Here is a 19,393-nt window from a genome sequence, read left to right on the forward strand (position 1 = left end):
TTACTCTTCCCTGAAGTCTTTGTCATATAAAAGAAGATTCAAAAGGGATGATTTCAAAGAATAGAATTTCAGGCCCACTGATACTCGGAAGAAAGAGAACTTTTTGAGTAAGAAAGTGCCTCCCAGCGGTCCTCACTCCCCAGCCAGGGGCTGACAGTGAGGGAAGGTGACAATGGCACCTTCCTGCAGCTCACAGGGAACCTATTTTTTTTTTAAGTGCCTCTGTCCGGTTCTGCATACTTTTCTCTCTAGAGTCAGTAATAATTAGAATGCAGAGGAAATCGGCTTGGAGAATTTTAACTTATTAACTAAGACTGCTTTTCTGAGCTACACGTTCTTTTATACAAAATTGAGTATTTCTTCCTATTATAAAATCACCTGGTTGTATGATATGTTAACTAAAATTGATAAATTGATCTCTTTTCAAGTTTCACTTCCCGCCCCCACAAAAAAAAGAGACACTTAAAAGGCCAATTACATTAAAATATTTCTTTAAAAACTGTATTGACATATGGTTTACAGTTAAATAATGATAAATTGATAGAGGTGGAGTGGTGATAAACGAACTTATATTTGTTGCAAATATTTAATTTTACAGTGGAAAATTGCTCCAGAAAAAAACCTCTCTTAAAACACGACCTATTTAATTTTACCGCTTATAGTTCATTGTTTTCATGTGATCAAAAAGGAAATATTGTCTGTAAATTAAAACCTCTAGTTAAATGCTTTGTGAATCAATTGGTATGCGATTCATTTTCTTCAGGTGGCAGTGAGGGTTAAAGGAAGGTGATTACAGCAAAGGATGAAAGGTTTCCTGGTTTGGATATTTTTCCATGCTTCTGGCAGCAAGCTTGCAATAAAAAGAATGATTTTTATGAGAATGTGATTATTCACAGCAAGACTAGAGTTGGTGTCACTATGAAAAATTCTTCTTTAGTAGACACTCTCAGCAGGAATAATAGATCTAAAAGAAAGGCAACAGGAGTTACAAAGAACACTGTTGCCAGTGACAAATTATGTTTGCAGAATGACGAGCAAACCCATTGAAAACTGGGAAATCACTTCAGCTGTAAATCAAAGACTTGTTCTTAGGAGTGCTTCTGACTTGACATTCAAAAGAGTGGCATTTATATTAGATATGTGCTGAGTTGTCTTTTTTGTGAGGTTCTGAATTATTATTTTGTACAATGTCAGCTTTTAATCTTTTAATACTTTAAGTTACACAATACAATTAAAACTATGTATGATGTTTTAGTGGTAGAATTGTATAATACAATGTGACAATTTATCAAACACTGATGCGCTGCCCCACTTTGTATTTGAAGATGTATGTATAACATTTGCACTGGTTCCCACGCAAATTTGTAAAATGCCTTATCTTTTATTAGCTGAACCGTAAATGAAGCTGTGGATTTAAGCATAAGCCATTTGTGTATAATATCATGTGGTAGGGGTATAGAATGCACTGAAATACATTGTGCCATTGCACAAAACGTAACTTAATAAAAGATGGATCTTGTAGGGTCAGATATTAGGTATTCGCTGTATGCTTAACTTCTTAAAAAGTAAGATGTGCTAATATCATGAGATCAACTGCAATATATGCCATAATTATCAACTAAATTAATCCATTACATTTAGAGACACAGTGCGGAACAATTTTAAATAAGCCTATTTTGTTTTAAAAGCTTATTTTCAATTCTTTCTGGCTTTCATTAGTAAGCCTTTCTTTTCCTCACCCTAAGGTTGAGAGTATGAATAAAGACAAATATACTTAATATAATCATGTGGTAAAGAAGGTAATCATGGGGAGAAAGAAGGCACTCGAAGTGGAACTGACATATCATATTTATTAACACTGTCCTTCTCACCAAGAAGGAGCTATCTTCATGTACTTCCTTTGGGATTCTCAGAGTGACAGGCTAAAGTGACATTATCAAGACATCTTACTTTTAATGAGTACGTTTTAAAAGGAATGAATATTATAAGAAAATATGGAAATTAGAAGATATTTGCATCTTTTAACTATTATTAATCATAAGCTTGAGAGTGCTGTAAATTTTTATTGTGATCTTAAACATTTACCATAACTTTGTACATATATGAATACATAGCTTAAGCACTTCAATTTATCTTTTGCCTCAATATGACATCTTCAGGTACTTTCACTAGAGATTTTAGTCTCTAAATATTTTCTGAATGTTTATCTAAACAGAATCAGATTGAAATATTGGGTTGATTGAAGTAGCTAATACCTTACGTGTGTCGAAACTGCTGGAATTCAAATCTTGGGTTTCGAATATAAGTACCTACGTCTCTACTTAATGTAAACATAATTCTAGTAAACTATCTCCCTCATTTAGGTAATCCCTACAGGATATTGTAACATTAAATATATTAAAATACCATTTTTTAAGTAAGAAATAATAGTTATTAGCAGCATGTGTCTCTACAAGTTGCATCTTATTACAAATCCCAAAAATAGATGTTAAAATTCCTCTTATCATTTTCTGAGATTTGAAATTCTGCGTTTTTGTCCCCATTGCCTTCTCTAGTCGTGTCTTCCTGTTCCTATCAAAACAGGAATATTTAAATACTGACTTCTAATATGCATTGGCGCCCAGCTATGCTGAGTAGATAGTTTAGAGTGGGAATTTAAAGATAAATTTGTCCAAGTATGTTTTAATTCCTTAATTTGCATTTCCCAAAATTGTCCAACAGAATGAGGCAAATTTCAAAATCTCCCTTTGTTCTTAATGTCCTGTGTCTTAGCCGTGGATAAGCCCCACTCTTTTCTTCTGCAGGAAGCGCTGTGGTGGGAAAGCGAGGGCAATCGGAAGGTCATGAGTACGCCCCAGACAGGCATGACAGGTCCTGCCAGCCGAACACCAGACTTGAGGGGCTGTGAACTGCACCCCCTCCCTTCCTGCATGGCCTGTACTGCGGGCTTGCCGCCAGTCCACGATGATGGGCACAAGGGCACGGCAGCGCTTAAGCTCTTTATTACATCCATTTGAGAGTGCAGGGAGGGCTTTGACACACCTTTAGAAAGCACGTTGCAATCATGTTATTCCACCTCAGTAAGTATAAATACACAGCACGTCGATTGGACAGTCTCCTTTATACAGAGAGAAATATACAAGTAAAAACCTGGCTCCTGCAAATTGGCTAACTCATGGACAGAATTTCCTAACCAGAGTCTGATGTACTGAATCTAATCGTCAGTGAATTAGAAGCAAGGTCCTTCATGTCTTCCCCGTCAACTGGCTTGTTTATCCACCACCCCTTCCGCCTGCGTAGAACTTCTGAATCACAGAGAATCTCTAGGGATGACCTTCGTTACCTTATTTTTCCAAAGAAGTTATAAAAACATCTAGGGAGTCCGGAGTTATTTCCAAAGGCCGCTATGGAAATCATTCTCTGAAAATCTGTGTCACTCACATACTGGTCACCCTGTCATGCCTTCAGTATGGTTTAGATTCCTGTAAGCAAGAGGGGAGTGTACACCAATCCACAGGGGCTGTCTTGCTGATCCCTTATCAAAATAAAGCTTTCAGACAATTTGTGTTAGTTTGTCCCTAAAGTACTGGAAATACTGCTGTACTCTGTGTAACTAAACAATTTCATGTTGACAAATGAAAGGAAAACTTCTTTCTAGAAACCCGTAGATGTCTGAGGTATCCAGCAAGTGTCTCTGTTGTTCAGTGGCGAGGTCAGAGCAGTGGCTGTAATTGCTTAATGAGAGATAGGAGGGGACAGGGAACCCAACGACCAATTCCTCTGCCTTGGCCAAGGCCAGCTGGTCTCAATAGGCACACCGATGTAAAGACAATGAAAATAGCTCCTTCTCTAGTGACTCTTTTTTTCCTACCATTTTTACTCTATGAAGGAAGGTATTGAAACAATTAGTTGGCAGTATGGTGTTAGTTTTCTCACGGTAAATTTGGAAAATGGAGCAAATCTAGCCTCCATCAGCAGAATTCCGGCTTGTGTAACTCAATTTCTGCAAAGACACATTTGTAATATTTTCATATTGTTCCCTTTCATAATATGCAGGCTGCCTCAAAGTCATCTTGGAGTCTCTGTTTATTCAAAGACTTCAGGTTTACTGGGAGTTTGTGTTTCTAGTGTCAGGTTCAGAGGTATAGGGCCTCAGTGTGCTGGCTATTACGTCACTTTGCTTGGCACAGATAATAAGACCCATTGTAACTGTCTTAATTTTTTTTATTAATTTTCCTAAACTAACTTGAATGGTATGGTATATTTTTACATAATTATGGTACAAGTGAAAGGCTTGGGGGAAAAGTACAACCACTACAGTATCAAAGCAGAATAAATATTTGCAGAAAAATTCTGCCATAACTTAATATTTTGCATATGAGCCCGTGTACAAAATCTGAGTTATTCCTGGGGCTTGGTCCAAAAGAACATGTCTGTGGCCCGGCCCTGGAAGGCCAGAGATGATGATGGATCTGAAAAAAGTCCGCTTGAGTTGCAATGCCAAGAATAATGACAGAAGGGACCAAAAAGGCAGGATAACAGTGCAACCGGAGTTCTGAAAGCGAATGTGCCTTTGCCGCATGGCGGTGAGGTCACACCCCATGTGGCTTTTTTCATCTTCCCAAGACCAGAGCTGGTATTCGGCTGCTTCATGCGCTGGCACTTTTCCCCAGCCATCCATGACAGCGTTTTATAATCCAGCCCCACAAGTGCTTAGATGTCTGTGAGGTGAGGGCCAGTAGTAACTGAAGCTTGCTAATTTTATTTATTTTACTCCTCTGTGAAGCACAGGCCATGGAACATAAAGGGAAGCCAGGCGAGGGTAAACTTTGGTCATTTGGTTTGTGATGTTTGTCTGACAGATGCTTGTAGGAGCCTGTCATGTAGAACAGAGGTTTGCAGACTAGCACCTGTGGGCTCAACTCTGTGCCTCTCTAATCGTTGCCGTCTGCCCTCATCAACTCCTCTACCATGACTGTGGACAAATCCTTGTTCCTGGGCCTCAAACCTCCTGCTTAGGACATGCGGTGTCAAAGTCATGCTGACACCTATGCTCTCACCACCTACAATTACGCTCTGTACCCTCCACCCCTGGCAAAGACCCACTCACCACAATGGCTCTCCTTCCAGGACCATTTCCCTCTGCAGTGCCAATCATTTAAAGGCCTGGTGGTGAGATGAGGGGCCTGTGGTGACAAACACTGGGCACAGCTAGCAGTGGGGCAGACAGAGGGGAGGATATGTGTTGGAGCTGGAGTCCCCTAAGCTGAAAACCACTGAAAGGCCACAAGGAACTAGGTCATGGCCAACACATGGAGTGGGTAGTTGTCTGCGTCATGTGAAATTGAGGGAGCCTAGGAAGAAACAGGGAATTGGGGGTCTTAGTACTGACCTTACGTTATGGAACCTTTCTGTCTTCATTTTTCATATCTGTTAAGTGGCTATAACATAAAATACTATTTTGTTTTCACTGTAAATAACACTAATTCAACTCAACAAGAAATAGGAGTCTGTGTGAGTGAGAGAAACCGTGTGCCTGCCTCTGCAGAACTCCACGGAATTTTGAGAAAGGACTCCAACTGAAGGAGTTTGCCATTGCTTTGGGGAAAAAGAAACCCACTCTTGGAGAGATGCCAAGTGTCAGTTTAGGACACTCTGGTGACAGGTGTCAAGGGTGGTGTATCCCTGGTCTTTCAGCACCTCTTAAAAGAAAGGGACTGACCTCAGGGTGGGAACAGTAGACCATATATCAAAGCAATATCTAAGTTCCATCATCAATTGTAAAATTTTCCTAGTGAGGGGTAATCACATCTTTGCCTACACTGGCCTGACTCGTCCTTCGAATCTGTCTGTGCTATGTGGATATATATGAAAATTGGTTAAATGAAAATATGAATTATATATTCATCCAGTATTGACTTGATACTGAGCCTTTATGCAAAAATGTTGCTGGTTTTGACATCCGTTTGGAAAGCCATTAACTAAAAACAACTCTTTGCCCACCTCTTGATCCCCTTCCAGCTCCCACACCAATTCTTGCATCTGTAATTTAGGGAGTAAAAGGAGTAGTATCTTCCAGAGCCTTCCCTCTCACTTTTCTCGGAGCTGCTCACTAGCTCCACAGAGTTCCTTTGCATCTCAAAATCAGGGGTATTTCCTAGAGAGAATGACAACTTGCCAAATAAGTGCCACCTTCCCCAACCCCTACCCCACAGCCATTCCAAAGTAGGAGGCCGGCATTGACAGCCTGGGACCAAAAAAGCACTGTTTTCTTTGTGTTAGCACAGCTCAGTGATTGTGAACTCTCTCTAGCAGTCCACCGTTCAGCTGTGTATTTGATTGCTTTCATCACAAAAGCAATAGGGGCCATGCTGTCTGTCCCTCCCTGATGCAGCAAAATGTAATTTCAGTTTTTCAGACCTCTGCAGCCCCCTGGGACTAAGTAGAGTTCAGCCATTCAGCGGGAGGATGCTCTTTAGATTCCGGGGAGGTTCTGCAGCATTTACCACAACTGTAATCACCTGTGTAGCCAGTTAATTAACTCCTGTCTTTCCTGCTGACTGTACGTGCCTTGAGGGCAGGGACTGGTGACTGGATGCTACTTCCAAGGCAAAGCCAACTCCTTGCTGTCACCTGCCAGCCCATGCAACCATGCAACTCTTCCCCCGCCTGCTCAGGGCCTTTGAGCTTGTTCTTTCCTTTGCCCACAAGGTTGTTTCCCCAGACTCCCCCACAGCATTGCGTAATCTCCTTGCCTGCTGTATTTTTTTCTCCGTAGCACTTATCACAGTCTAACATATTATACATTTTGCATGTTTTCTTGTTTGGGTGTCTCCCCTACTAGAACGTTAGTTCCAAGAGGGTAAGGAAGGATTTTTGTCTGTTAAGTGGTATGTCCTTAGCATCTAGAACAGTACCTAGAACACAGTAACCCCTTAATAAATAACCAGATACATGAATGAATAAATGACCACCTTTCTCAGCTAAGGCACCCATTAGCCAGCACGGATGGGCGTTGAGTGCAGAATCTGCCAGGCGTCGAGGGAGTCGCTACCCCTACCCAGCTGAGGCCCCAGACCAGACACCGATACACATTAGGGTCCCTTGGGCATCTCAAGGCTCAACAGGACAGCTTAATACATAAAATATGCTGAACTGGCTGAACTGGCCATGGTGGTTCCTGGACCTGTGACGGCTGCCCCAAGACTTGGATTCGGTCATAACTTGAACTCGTTAAAACCCCATCACATGCTTTTTGGAAGTTTATTTCAAAAGTACATTTCAGCACATTCAGTCTTTTGGAATAGAAACTTATTTTCCCATGGAATTCTATATGTTCTGCACTCTTTGTATTAAGCACCAAATTAGGGTTTTTAGGAATATATTCTGGCACCTGGAAATAGAGGGACTTCCATTCTTCTGCGTTTACAGATTTTTCCAGGGGGGTTTTAAACTTTGCTGTTGTTGTTTCAATGGGTCCAGAGTCCCTTCTGCTCCCTGCCCTCAGTTATCTAATTTTCAGGGTTTAAAACAAATTTGGAAACTAAAAACAACCAAGTCCAGAAAGCAAAAATGAAAACCTAAATTTAGGCTCTTAAGAAGACAAGCAAAAAGCTTAATGGCTTCTGAAAAGTGGGAGAAGGGGAGTCTCATCGCCCTGGAGGAGACAGAATTTAAGGACATCACAATGCAAGGACCTGCAGTTTCTAATTCAAGAGTAAATACACTTAGCACAAGTGCACACACTGCACAGCTCTGCCGCGAAATGTTATTCCAGTATCTTAATAGTCTCCATTCTTTGACAAAGTTTTTAAAAGGTAAGCATCAAGATAGTCATATTATAGCTTCTCATTAAAATTTTTAAAAAGTTTATTTCCCAAAGCATTTATTTATACCGTTATTTGTAAATTCATACAAAGACTTATACGTAATGAATCTTCGGTATGTATCTTATCCATTCAAAGTTCATGCAAGATAGTATTTTTCTATTGTTAAGTGAAATGAGCAACAATTCCAAAAACACATTTTACGTAGACATTTTAATGATTTCTCTTTTATTCCTAAAGGTGCTAATTAGGCCCTTCAAAAAATGCTCTTGATGTTTAAATCTATTTTCATTAAAGTCATTCTATAAAAATTCTCGCGATAAAGAACTAGGCTCTCTCTGTTGCCACCACACCAGACTTCTCTTTAATCAAATCACTGTGAAGTGAGTCTGGGATCTGCAGGTAAAAGCTTGAAGCTGTTGACACTTAATTAGAGCTCCCCAAGACGTTGAACAATGCTTCAGATGAGGGCCTCAGCCTGGGAGCAAAACGTCTTAACTAAAGCTAGCAGGAGACGACAAATACAGGATGTGGAGGGACAATAGGAACAATGGAGTCATTAACAGTCAAGAGAAGATAGCTGACTTCTCTGTTGGTAATGGAGATTTACCATCCCATCAGTTTAAGAAAAACCTCTTAACACTCTGCTTTTCCAAAGGATTCTTCCCACCCCTAGAGTTAACCAAGTGACTCTAGGTCAGCTTGGATTTCTTGAATTAAATCCTTTTTAGTATGTCGTTTCCGCCTCCTCTCTGTACTTTCTCCCAAGAGAGAAAAATCCTCCATTGTCGTATATGGCTTTTTTCGTTTGTTTTTTTTTGGGGGGGGGGGTGGAGTTTGGAGGCTGGTATCATTTTTTGAGTTTTTGTTTTGTTTCCTACGCTAACTGTGCACCCTAAAAAAAAAAGGTCATTTACCAAGAGCGTAAAAATTTTATTTCTGGCTAGATAAATGGCAGAATTTTCTACTCATGATTTAGTAACTCTTTAAACCCAGAATACATACGTTGTTGAAAAAAAAAAACACAACAATCATTCATCTTCCAAAATACGATTAATTTAATAACTCTGAGAAGTTCCCAACCACGTTTTCCAGGAATGACCTGTTTTGAAAATGTTAAATTCACAGTTGGCATGTGAGGCCTCCCGGACCGGCTTTTCCTTTTTTCTTATCTGAGGTTATAGACCTCGGGAGAGCAGGACGGGTTACAAGGTCAAAGTCTTTTCCTCCTTGGAACTTGCTGCTTGCTGGGCGAGGGTTGCCTGGAAAATAGATGCTTTAGAGGAGAGGTTGGGGGGGTCACGATTTTAATTCTGTTAAGCAACAGCTGGTTTGAGTTTCTTTCCACTTCTATCTCCTGCTCCTTTCCTCACAAATCCATGGAGAGAAAAGAATTTGTTTAGAAGGAACTGGCCCCAGGAAAATGCACCTTCTCTTACTGTGGCGGTTGACGTGTGTCACCTTTGTTACGAATCGAATGTTAAGCGCTAGAGGGATAGGCTTGATTTTCTAAAATTAACTATATAGGAAACATGACCGGAGCTTTATGACTAAAGAACCTTTTAAAATACAGGATGCATGGCTGGGAATTTCTTTTAATAATGTTTTTTAACTAAAACTTTTAATGGAAATAAGCATAATAAAGGCCCCGGGGGTATCTGGAGCCTGACTGCAAAAAGCATCATGAGTGAAATAGTAAAGAATGCCAAGAGCGAGTGACTTGTTTCTGGACTGGAGACCTTGTCCATCTCTGACTTGGTATGCCTTGATTCGTTCGACAAATGTTTATCGAATGCCTGCTCTTCCCAGAGCTATGCCAAGGGCTGGGCACACAGCTGTAAGATGGAGAGGTGCCCGCATGCAAACAGGTGCATAAACATGAACTCGGTGCAATAAAGCTTTAGCCCACCATTAGGATCTCCTATTCTAAACAATTGACACATGGTTTGGAATTTAAAAGTCAAGTCTGTTCAAATAACATTATTCTATAATAAACCTACAAACCCAATACTTAAAATGAATATGTAATAATAGTGAAACAGTAAAAAATAAGAGTAAAAAAGTAAAAAGAAAAATTAAAACCACCACATGGTTTGATTATTTTTATTTAGGTTTTGGAGTCTCCCATGGTTTTTTCCTCCTATACACGTGAGCGCGCGCACACAGAATAAAACTTACATCTCTCAAATCAATGGCAAACCAGTAACAGATTTTTTGTCTGGGCTCCTCAGCACACTGGCCTCAGGCTGTGTTGCTGTGTGGCTCAACAGCAATCAGAGGTCATAATTTCATTGGCAGTTAGCATCAGGTTTAATTTTTCTAGCATGTTACATTTACCGAAATGTCTGGTTTCAGTTATACTTAGGCATTGACTGAATCAGCTCGGAGCAGCATGATGTCTTCAGGTACCTGAGGTTTATGGAACACATCTGCTAATTGTTTTCAATCACTTTCCTTTCTAAACACAAAAACGTGTTTTCTGAAGGGGAATAACAGTAGTCGTTAATGACATTGCTCCTTTCCTACATTAAAAGAAGACCCGAAATAGGGAAAAATGTCAATTTAACAAGACTGCCACCTACTGATTGACGTAGTTGAAAAACACTCCAATTAAAGTGGTGGGGGTTTTTTAATAGCTGTGTGTGGTTTTGCAAAAAAAAATGTAGCTGCTTTTTGAAAATTAACATGTATCATTTTAATTACGTTTTAGGAATGTGACCAAGTTCATATAGATGATGTCTCTTCAGATGATAATGGGCAAGACCTAAGGTGAGCAAATGTGATGTGGTTGTCTCCGTTTTATAGTTGAATTGCTCGGCTAATTAAGATGAACTTTCTGTTTGGTTAACTGTGGGCTTCTCTTGCGTCTAAATAGCACGTATAACTTTGGAACAGATGGCTTTCCCGCTGCAGCCACCAGTGCTAATTTATGCTTGGCAACCGGTGTGCGGGGCGGTGTGGACTGGATGAGAAAGTTGGCCTTTCGCTACAGACGAGTAAAAGAGATCTACAACACCTACAAAAATAATGTTGGAGGCAAGTGATGCTCCCCAGTATCTCGGTGGGTTAGTTAAGACGGTCTAGATAACGTTCCCCAAGTACCACACACTTTTGCAGCACGCTTTTTTGGATATAATAGCTTTTTTTAAAGCAGTTTCATTGAACCAGTGATTATTCTGCGGTGATTAAGTGACAGAAATATTAGACGAGAGCCAGCTGTCCTGGCCAGTCTGGTCTAGTCCCAGCTCCATGACTTAGCAGGAGTGGTGTGACCTGGAGTAAGTTTCTTGACCTCTCTGACGTTCAGTTGTCCTTCCGATAAAGTGGGATTAAGAGCCCTTGCCCAAATGACTTGAGATGAATTGTAAAGCTCCTTCTCCTGGGTTTTGATTGTGGTTGAAAATGGCTTTAGCATAAAAGGGAATATATTGACTTAATAATGAAACGTTTGGGGTGGGGTGGGGTGTTGGTTTCCAGCATGGCTAAATCCAGATGCTCGAGTGATGCGATCAGGAATCTCTGGCCTGTATTTTCCTTGGCATAGGAGTCGTTCTAGGTCAGTACCTCCCAAAAGGTGGCAGAGATGACCACCGGTAGATCCAGGCTGGTATTCTACGAGTTTAACAGCTCACGGGGTTAGGAAAACATTTTTCCCAATAGATTCCACAAACGTTCCAAGACTGACTTTTGCTGGTCAAGCCATGGTCGTACACCCACCCTGGGAGCCTGAGTGTAGGGTCGGCTCTGCCCAGACTACATGGTTAGAGGAATGGGTGCGAGTAGGCTGTCCAAAAAGAAGCGATGACTTCTGTAACCAGAACAAGGGATGCTAGGAGTGCACAAACAGTAGATGTTCCTTACAGTACTAAATAAATCGTTGTCAAATGAACGATAATGTGAAAAAATTACTTAGTGTACTGTAAAGCTTGAGGGTGGTGTTAGTGGTATTAAATGTTTGTGATTTATAAAGTCGAGAGGACGCATGGGTAAGGATGAACTACTGTTCATCATGTGCTTTTTCAATTCACAGGTCTGCTTGGTCCGGCCAAGAGGGAAGCCTGGCTGCAACTGAGGGCCGAGATTGAAGCCCTGACAGACTCCTGGTTGACACTGGCCCTCAAAGCACTCACACTCATTCACTCCCGGTAAGCGCTCCGAGTCACAGCGTGGTGCCTTTGCTGGAACACGGGCTCTGCTCGTGCTTGCCCATTTTGGAGGTTCTTTCTCGACATTTTCTTTCCTTTCTATTCTCATAGGACGAACTGTGTGAATATTTTAGTAACAACTACTCAGCTCATCCCAGCATTGGCCAAAGTCCTGCTGTATGGATTAGGAATCGTATTTCCAATAGAAAATATTTACAGCGCAACGAAAATAGGTGAGCCGCTTTTTTTTTTTTTTTAATGATCAACCCTTCTCGTTCAGCCTTATAAAAATGAAAGGCAGTAAATAAGACCTTCTTTCAGAATGCTAAATGTCAGAAAACTAGTAGAATAATTTAACCAATTTTCTTGTCAAAATTCACTTTAAACATCCAGAGAAATATAAAGTTATAATCCATGTTGTTAAACTCAGAAAATTTTACTTTACTAGCTAATATTAAGACCTATGCATTTTAGATATAGTCAACTTAGCGTCAGTTCTGAATTGTCATCTTATTTTTATTCTTTTAGGCAACATCAACAAAAATCTTATAAGCTAAAATAAGCAATAATACAGAGCTACACAAAGTAGAAATGAAACAACTCTAATAACAGCTTTCTTTATTATTCCTGGAACTATTTTTATTTTTTTTAATTCAGTATGTATAAACAGTTGAGTGCCTATTTTTGTTATGGGGATACAAAAAAAATTAAGTTCTTGCAAGAAGGAAACACAGTTGAAGAAAGACTGTGAGATTCAGTTAGAATATAAACCAAGACAGAATAAAAGTGGAATCAAAACAAGACATGGCTCTTGTTCTTAGAGAATTCACTGTCTGGCAGGAGAAGCAGACATGTAAAGAACACAAGTATGATAGAGAAGTATGCAAATGATCATTTATCTGGTATTTACTAGATGCCGAGAACTGTACTAAGCATTTTACATATTAAAATCGACCTTCACAACCTTTCCATTTTACAAATGAGGAAACTAAAGCTCAGAGACTTAAGTAAATTGTTCAAGTTAATAGCTAGTAAAGATAAAGGTCAGGGCTGGCCTGGTGGTGTAGTGTTTAAGTTTGCACGCTCTGCTTTGGCAGCCCAGGGTTCACAGGTTCAAATCCTGGGCATGTACCTAGCACTGCTTGTCAAGACATGCTATGGTGGCATCCCACATAAAATAGAGGAAGATTGGCACAGGTGTTAGCTCAGCAACAATCTTCTTCACACACATACACAAAATAAATAAATTTAAAAATATTAAAGTGTAAATTAAAAAAAAAAATAAGGGTCAAACTAGGTCTTTCTGATTCCGAGGCCCAAACACCTTTCCAGCCTCTAGGGTGCCCACCACTAAGTGCATGAATGTGCACGTGAATAAGGAAGCATTCACTCCCACCCAGGAGGAGGCAGGGGGCAAGGGTCAGTGAAAGCTAAGGGGAAGAAATGCCATCTGAGCTGGAGATGGAAGGGTAAATAAGAGTTTACTGGGCAGATGGGCCAGTGACAGCAAAGAGACAGAGGAATTACAATGTGTTCCTGCTGAGGAACTCATGAGTGGTCCTGGGTGACTAGTGAGCCACGCTCATGGGAAGCTTAAGCTGGAAAGGTAGACTTGGGTCTACTCATAAATGGCTTTGCATGTCACCCTAAGTGAGATGAATGTTATTTTAGTGAGGCCTGCAGAAGGGGGTGAGTATCCTAGTAGGTGAGAAAAAGGTGGTTGCTAGCTGCTCAACTCCATCTAAAGACAAAGGGCCAAAAATGGAATCCATGTAGGTCTAACTCTCCATCTGAGTACACTTTTATACTTCTCCTTCAAAGCACTTACTTGATAATCACTAAAATGTATAATTATTCATAGTCTGAATTCCCACCAGACTGTAATATCCTTGATGATGGAGTCTGTCTTGCTCATTGTTGTAGCTCCAGTGCCCAGCACATAGTAGGTGCTCAATCACTGTTTGTTGAATGAAATGTATGACTAACTGGTTGGTTATTCTGAGCAAGGCTGACACAGAGGTTTCTTTTAGGCAGTTGGGTCAGTAATGACCCTATTAACTGATGGGGAAATCAGGTTTGATGGGAAAGACAGAGATTTGATCTTATCAATGTTGAATTTGAAGAGCCTATGGGATATTCAGTTAGCCCTGTCATTTGGAAATATCTGGAGTACTTATAATATTCCAATACTTATAAAATGAGAGGAATATACCAAACAGAATGGAATTCCTAGTAGTTCAATATAATCAGAATTTTTATATGTTCTCATGTTCTATAAAATAGCAATCAGCTTACATAGGTGTTTATCCTATCAATAAAGGGGAATCATACTGTGTTTTGTAAACAGGGATCCACAGTAAAGGTTTATTAGTGTATGAAAAAACAATTTCCAAAGAAGCATATCGTACAGAAGGGGTGATAGGCAACTTCCCAGAAGGAAGGTACAAGTGGCAATTACACGTCATGCATGTTGAACTTTAATCCCGAATAATTTGAAAGTGTTAGCATAATAGGAAATTATAATAACAATTGAGTAAGTATTAAATATTTTTTAAAGGGCATTTTGTTTGCAATACTGGGCCTTAATTTTTTTTAAAACAGAATAAGAATTAGAATTTTAAAAAGTGTGGTGATAGAAATTATCTCAAAACCAGTGGTGGGATCTTTTCTATGATATTTTTAATAAGGAAAGTAGAGTAGAGATTGAAACTCCTGTAGTTATTGCTAATTTTGCCATCAAATGAAATGTAATTTGGAGATCAATGTGGAAAACCCAGGAATTTTCCTTGTAGGCAAATGGCCAAGTCATAGGAAAAGATGACGGGTGGCTCATTTAGCAGAGCCATGATGTTCTTTCAGACAAAATGGATTCATCAAAATGAAAACTTCATATAACACCTCTAATTAACTTCTAAAAGCCGCTTCAGTTTCTTAATATTTATTGTGGAAGATTTCTGCATGACTCAAAATTCACAGCGAAGCCCATTGGAGATAGTATATAGATGAGAATTCCTTTGTCCGCCACCACTTCCCCCTTAAATAACATCGAGTTCACCTTCCTCTTTCCATGAAAAGGAAATTTTGCAAAAACACATAAACTTTCCCCTGTAAGGAAGGAAAAAAAGTTTCAGGACATCTAAGTTTTGGGTTGTATATTTTTGCAGTGAAACCTACACTTTCTATTTGTTTCTTAAAGTGATTTAATATTTCAGTTTAGTGGGCAACTAAAGCAGCATTGAAATGACATCCTTTGAATAAGCCTGGCCCTATTTCATTCCATCAGATGCAAACGAGAGATTTTAGTGCAAAATACAAATATAAAGCAGACATTTGTTTAAGCAAACAAGCAATTTGTTCGTGTGTATATCTGATCCTTATTTGAAAGGGGTGCAGGCCCCGCTCAGCCATTCACATTTGAAAACTATAAACTGTCCCATTGTCCATTAAAATGACCCTATTGGCAGCCCAGGACTTGGAACACCAGTTTCTTCTCTAAGAAGCAACAATGGCTGCATTAACTGCGCGGATGTGCTGACAGTGTAGCTGCCACGGGAGCCCAAACTAAGTCCTGACGTTGGAAAGATAATAGAAAGATAAAGGTATTCTGTTACCTGTATCCCACTTTTCCTCTAGGAAGGTGCTTTATTGAAAATTAGATGCCTGGGTAAGGCAAGCGTGATCTCTCTGTAGTTCCCCAAATGGCCTGACATTTATTTCAAAAACAGTTTTTACGAGAATATTTCTGGTAAACACATTAGGCTTTGGAGGTTCTTTAATTCAAATAAAATTCCAACTTGAAAATGAAGGAATAAACTCATTCCAATGTTTGATTTCTCTTGCTATAACAAAACCAGGCCCAATTTTTTTCATCCTTCCCAATAGCCTTTGGATCAGATATTATTTTCAGAATTTGATATATCATAAAACATTTTTTAAATCAAGTTAAAATATGTTGCCAGAATTGCACGCCTTTGTTGAGTGTCAAGTTGTAGGGAAAAGGTAATACTGTGAAACAGTACTTTTTCCCCCAAATACTGTGCTGTGATCAAGGAGATCCTACTTTTTAATAAATGAGTCCTTGGGAAAAGAAGATTGAAATTGTCAATTTCCAAGGGAGAGGACAGCACATGGCTAATTAATTTACGATTTTTAATTTATCATGCTGTTCCACATACTACCCAAATGGTATATAGAAGTACTCTTCTCCTACTTCCCACAGGGAGGAGAGAGTTGAATCAGAAGCCTGAAGAAAGCATTTTGTATGAAAGGTTCAAGAACTATAGTACCAAGTTACCCAGACTTTACATTTCTCATAATTTATCTTTGTCCATTAGGAAAGGAAAGCTGTTTTGAGAGGATAATTCAAAGGTTTGGAAGAAAAGTGGTGTATGTTGTTATAGGAGACGGTGTGGAAGAAGAACAAGGAGCAAAAAAGGTGAGTGTTCCTACATGGCGTCCAGTCCCATTAATTTTTCTTAATCCTCAAAATTCTCATCACACGATCATTTAAACAAGTGCCATTTCTCTGAAGCGTTATGAATGTGTTCAGAACTGTAAACACTGAAAAAGGGCAGAGGAGAATTAAATATGATCTTTTTGAAAAGTGGGTACACAACTTCAAGGGTCATGGATGGTTGGTCTTCCCAGAATGTAGACTTTGGGTGCTTAGAAAAGAAGGCTTAGTGCTGTAGCCATCATCCAGAACAGGAATAACACAGATGCCATGCTCATGCTAACATGCCCCTTTCTCCACCCATGGCAGACATTGCCAGGTGATTAAAACCTTGTTACCTGAGCCTAGACGCAGCCTAAGAACCTTCTAAACATCCTTCCAAACAAGACTCTACCAGTTGGTGAGAGCTGGCTTGCAAGATTAGAACTATTTGCTGCTACAGAGTAGAGCACGGTGCCTTCTTTTGTCACGAGGTCAGCACCTTGCCTCTCTCAGGACACTCAGAAAGGAGGAAGGGAGCAGACCCAACTGGAGGTCCCTTGATTCTCGGTTTGTCCATCCATCATACCTCTTCTGAATCCCTGTACATGTAATTCCTTCAATTCCCTTAGCAAAAGCTTTGTCATTAATGCGTTTCATTGCATTTTTAAAAGGGGAAGGGGACCACATTCCTTAGCCTGGCGCTCAAGGTCTTCACAACCTGGTAACAACCTACCTTTCCAATCCTTGTCACTCCTGTGCCTTAACATTGCAGTCACATTAGTCTACTTACTTCCTTTGGCCGTGCCGGGCCCTGCTTCCCTGCTGTTGCCCCTTCTTGGAATGCCCTTCTCCCCAATGCCCTACTGTCATATTCATTTTTCAAAATCCAGCTCATATACCACCTTTTCTATTTCTCTTGTTTGTAAGAACTCAATCTAGTAGCACTCACTTATACTTTAATTGGAGACGCTGTTGTAGTAGGTGGGATTCTTGAGCCACACAGCCTGGATTTGAATCAGCTCTGCCGCTTACCGGTTGTGTTTGAACAAATTGCTTAACCCCTCTCTTTCTCTTTCTTTACCTATAAATGGGGATAACAGTAGCACCCAGCTCACTGGGCTATTGTAAGGATTAGATTTAGTCAAGATATGTAAAACCCATAAAACAGAGTGTGATACGTATAAAATGTTCAACGAATGGTAACCATTGTTATTAATTATTTGTGTACATGCCTGTTTCAGCAGGAAAATGTGAGCTCCAGAGAAGTAGGGATCTTGTTTTGCTTGGATTGTTGTTTGAAACTCTGCCTTCAAATTTTTTCTTTGACTCCCTAAGTCTTGACACAGTCGTACTCTATAAATATTTCTTAAATTGAAGAGCACTGAATATTTTCTGCTATTAACCCATGGGATAAGTTTCCCTTCCCTTCCCCACACACTCACTCAGAGATCACTATATTTCCATAAAGGATGCAACTATTCAGTTTGTCTGGTATATTCCAGTATATACCAGAAATGGCATAACAAAGTCACCAGATCAGAGATGCAGCATTAAGCATGACACGTGGCCAGCCTTCTTAGAGAGTCTAAAGATGACTTAACTTGCCTTCAGTGCCTCTGAATTCCAATAAAAGCATAGAAGCTGATCCTAATTCTATAAGTAATAGATTATTTCACTTACACCCATAGGTACACAATGTGCCCAGGATTACAGGCTCCCCAAGTGTGATGGGTACTAGTGGAAACCCACACACACTTCAGATCCACTAGAGCTTGCTGCTAAGCATTTGCCATTTAAGCACTAGTTCTGACATTTCAGCTTCACCAGTGGCCAACTGCCATTGTCATTAGTACATCTGTTGGCCCTGTGGGCTGTCTTCATAAAATAAAATCTTTCCAGACTAAATTAGAGTACGCCAAACTCAACCCTGGGGAGTTAGAGAGAACGTTTGGTGGGAATCCAGACTCAAGTCTTTTTCCTGGGAAGCGTCTAGAATCCCCCTGCCATTCCTAGACAGGACCTCCTAGCGTCTAGGCGGGCATGGAATAGATTTGCACCTCTGAGCAGTGTAGAATTAAGGAGCAGCATTTCATGCCAATGTGGCCCAGGGCCAAGGTGTGAATCTGTCCTCCAGGCTGGTCCTTCTCCCTCTTGTATTCACTGAGAAGTTTTAATTTCAGGAGAGTGTTGCCAAAATTTGGCTTTCTAGCTTGTGGTAGGCAGAAGGATGCTTACGAAAGTGATGACTTAAAATGCAGGGAACAGAGGTGCAGTCCTTTGGGCCCTAGCAAGGTTTCTGTGGGTGAGTCCATCCTAACCCTTTCTGAGAGGGATATTTCTCAGATGTTTGGCATGGGTGAACACAACATGGAAAAACTAAAGGAATTCTTGGCTTGATGTTAGAATTGAAAGTAGTAATAGGACTAAGTATTTGCTCTCTTTGAAGAACAGTTAAAATTGTTTCCACTGTTTATCTTTGGACATGTTATTCTTTTTATTTGGGACACGCGCACACACACACAGCCATACCAGAAAGAATTAGACAGCTGCCTGCAAAGAACATGTTCTTTGAATTTTTTTGACTGTGAATGAGTATTCCTAGACTCAACTTTCTGTTTTGATTTCATGCAAGGAATGTATGTAGTAAGAATCCAACAGTATCTGTTATGTACAAACTCTTTGCACCTTGAGACCTACCAGTGTGGGAACTCTGACAAAACTGTGACCAGGAGTTATAAGACTATTTATGTATGTATGTAAAATGCACAGATTTTTCAGAAGGTTCAAATTCCTGATAATCTTGCATAAGATTCAGATGTCATCAAGCTATCGTCTAGAGTGACAAACTGACCATTCCTTTCTTATATTCTGCATAGCCTTTATAGGTTAACTATAAAGGTTAACTAGTTATAGGTTAACTAGTATTTAAATAGCAGTACTTGGTACATGAGTGAAGAGACAAGGATCTAATAATTTGCAGTAGATAA

The 19,393-nt window shown here is 40.0% G+C and overlaps 1 protein-coding gene across 31 annotated transcripts in view; it reads left to right on the plus strand.

Annotated features, from left to right (window-relative positions):
• Positions 1 to 19,393, plus strand: part of EYA1 (EYA transcriptional coactivator and phosphatase 1) — a 321,626-nt gene that overhangs the window by 291,215 nt on the left and 11,018 nt on the right. For all 31 annotated transcript variants that reach the window (XM_070630426.1, XM_070630435.1, XM_070630432.1 and 28 more), the window contains 5 exons: positions 10,537 to 10,595; positions 10,702 to 10,862; positions 11,857 to 11,971; positions 12,083 to 12,204; positions 16,306 to 16,406. In XM_070630426.1, the coding sequence (XP_070486527.1) occupies positions 10,537 to 10,595; positions 10,702 to 10,862; positions 11,857 to 11,971; positions 12,083 to 12,204; positions 16,306 to 16,406 (558 nt within the window). The remainder of the gene's footprint in view (positions 1 to 10,536; positions 10,596 to 10,701; positions 10,863 to 11,856; positions 11,972 to 12,082; positions 12,205 to 16,305; positions 16,407 to 19,393) is intronic.

This window comes from Equus przewalskii, chromosome 8 (genome assembly GCF_037783145.1).
Source record: "Equus przewalskii isolate Varuska chromosome 8, EquPr2, whole genome shotgun sequence".
In the NCBI taxonomy this organism is placed as follows: Eukaryota; Metazoa; Chordata; class Mammalia; order Perissodactyla; family Equidae; genus Equus; species Equus przewalskii.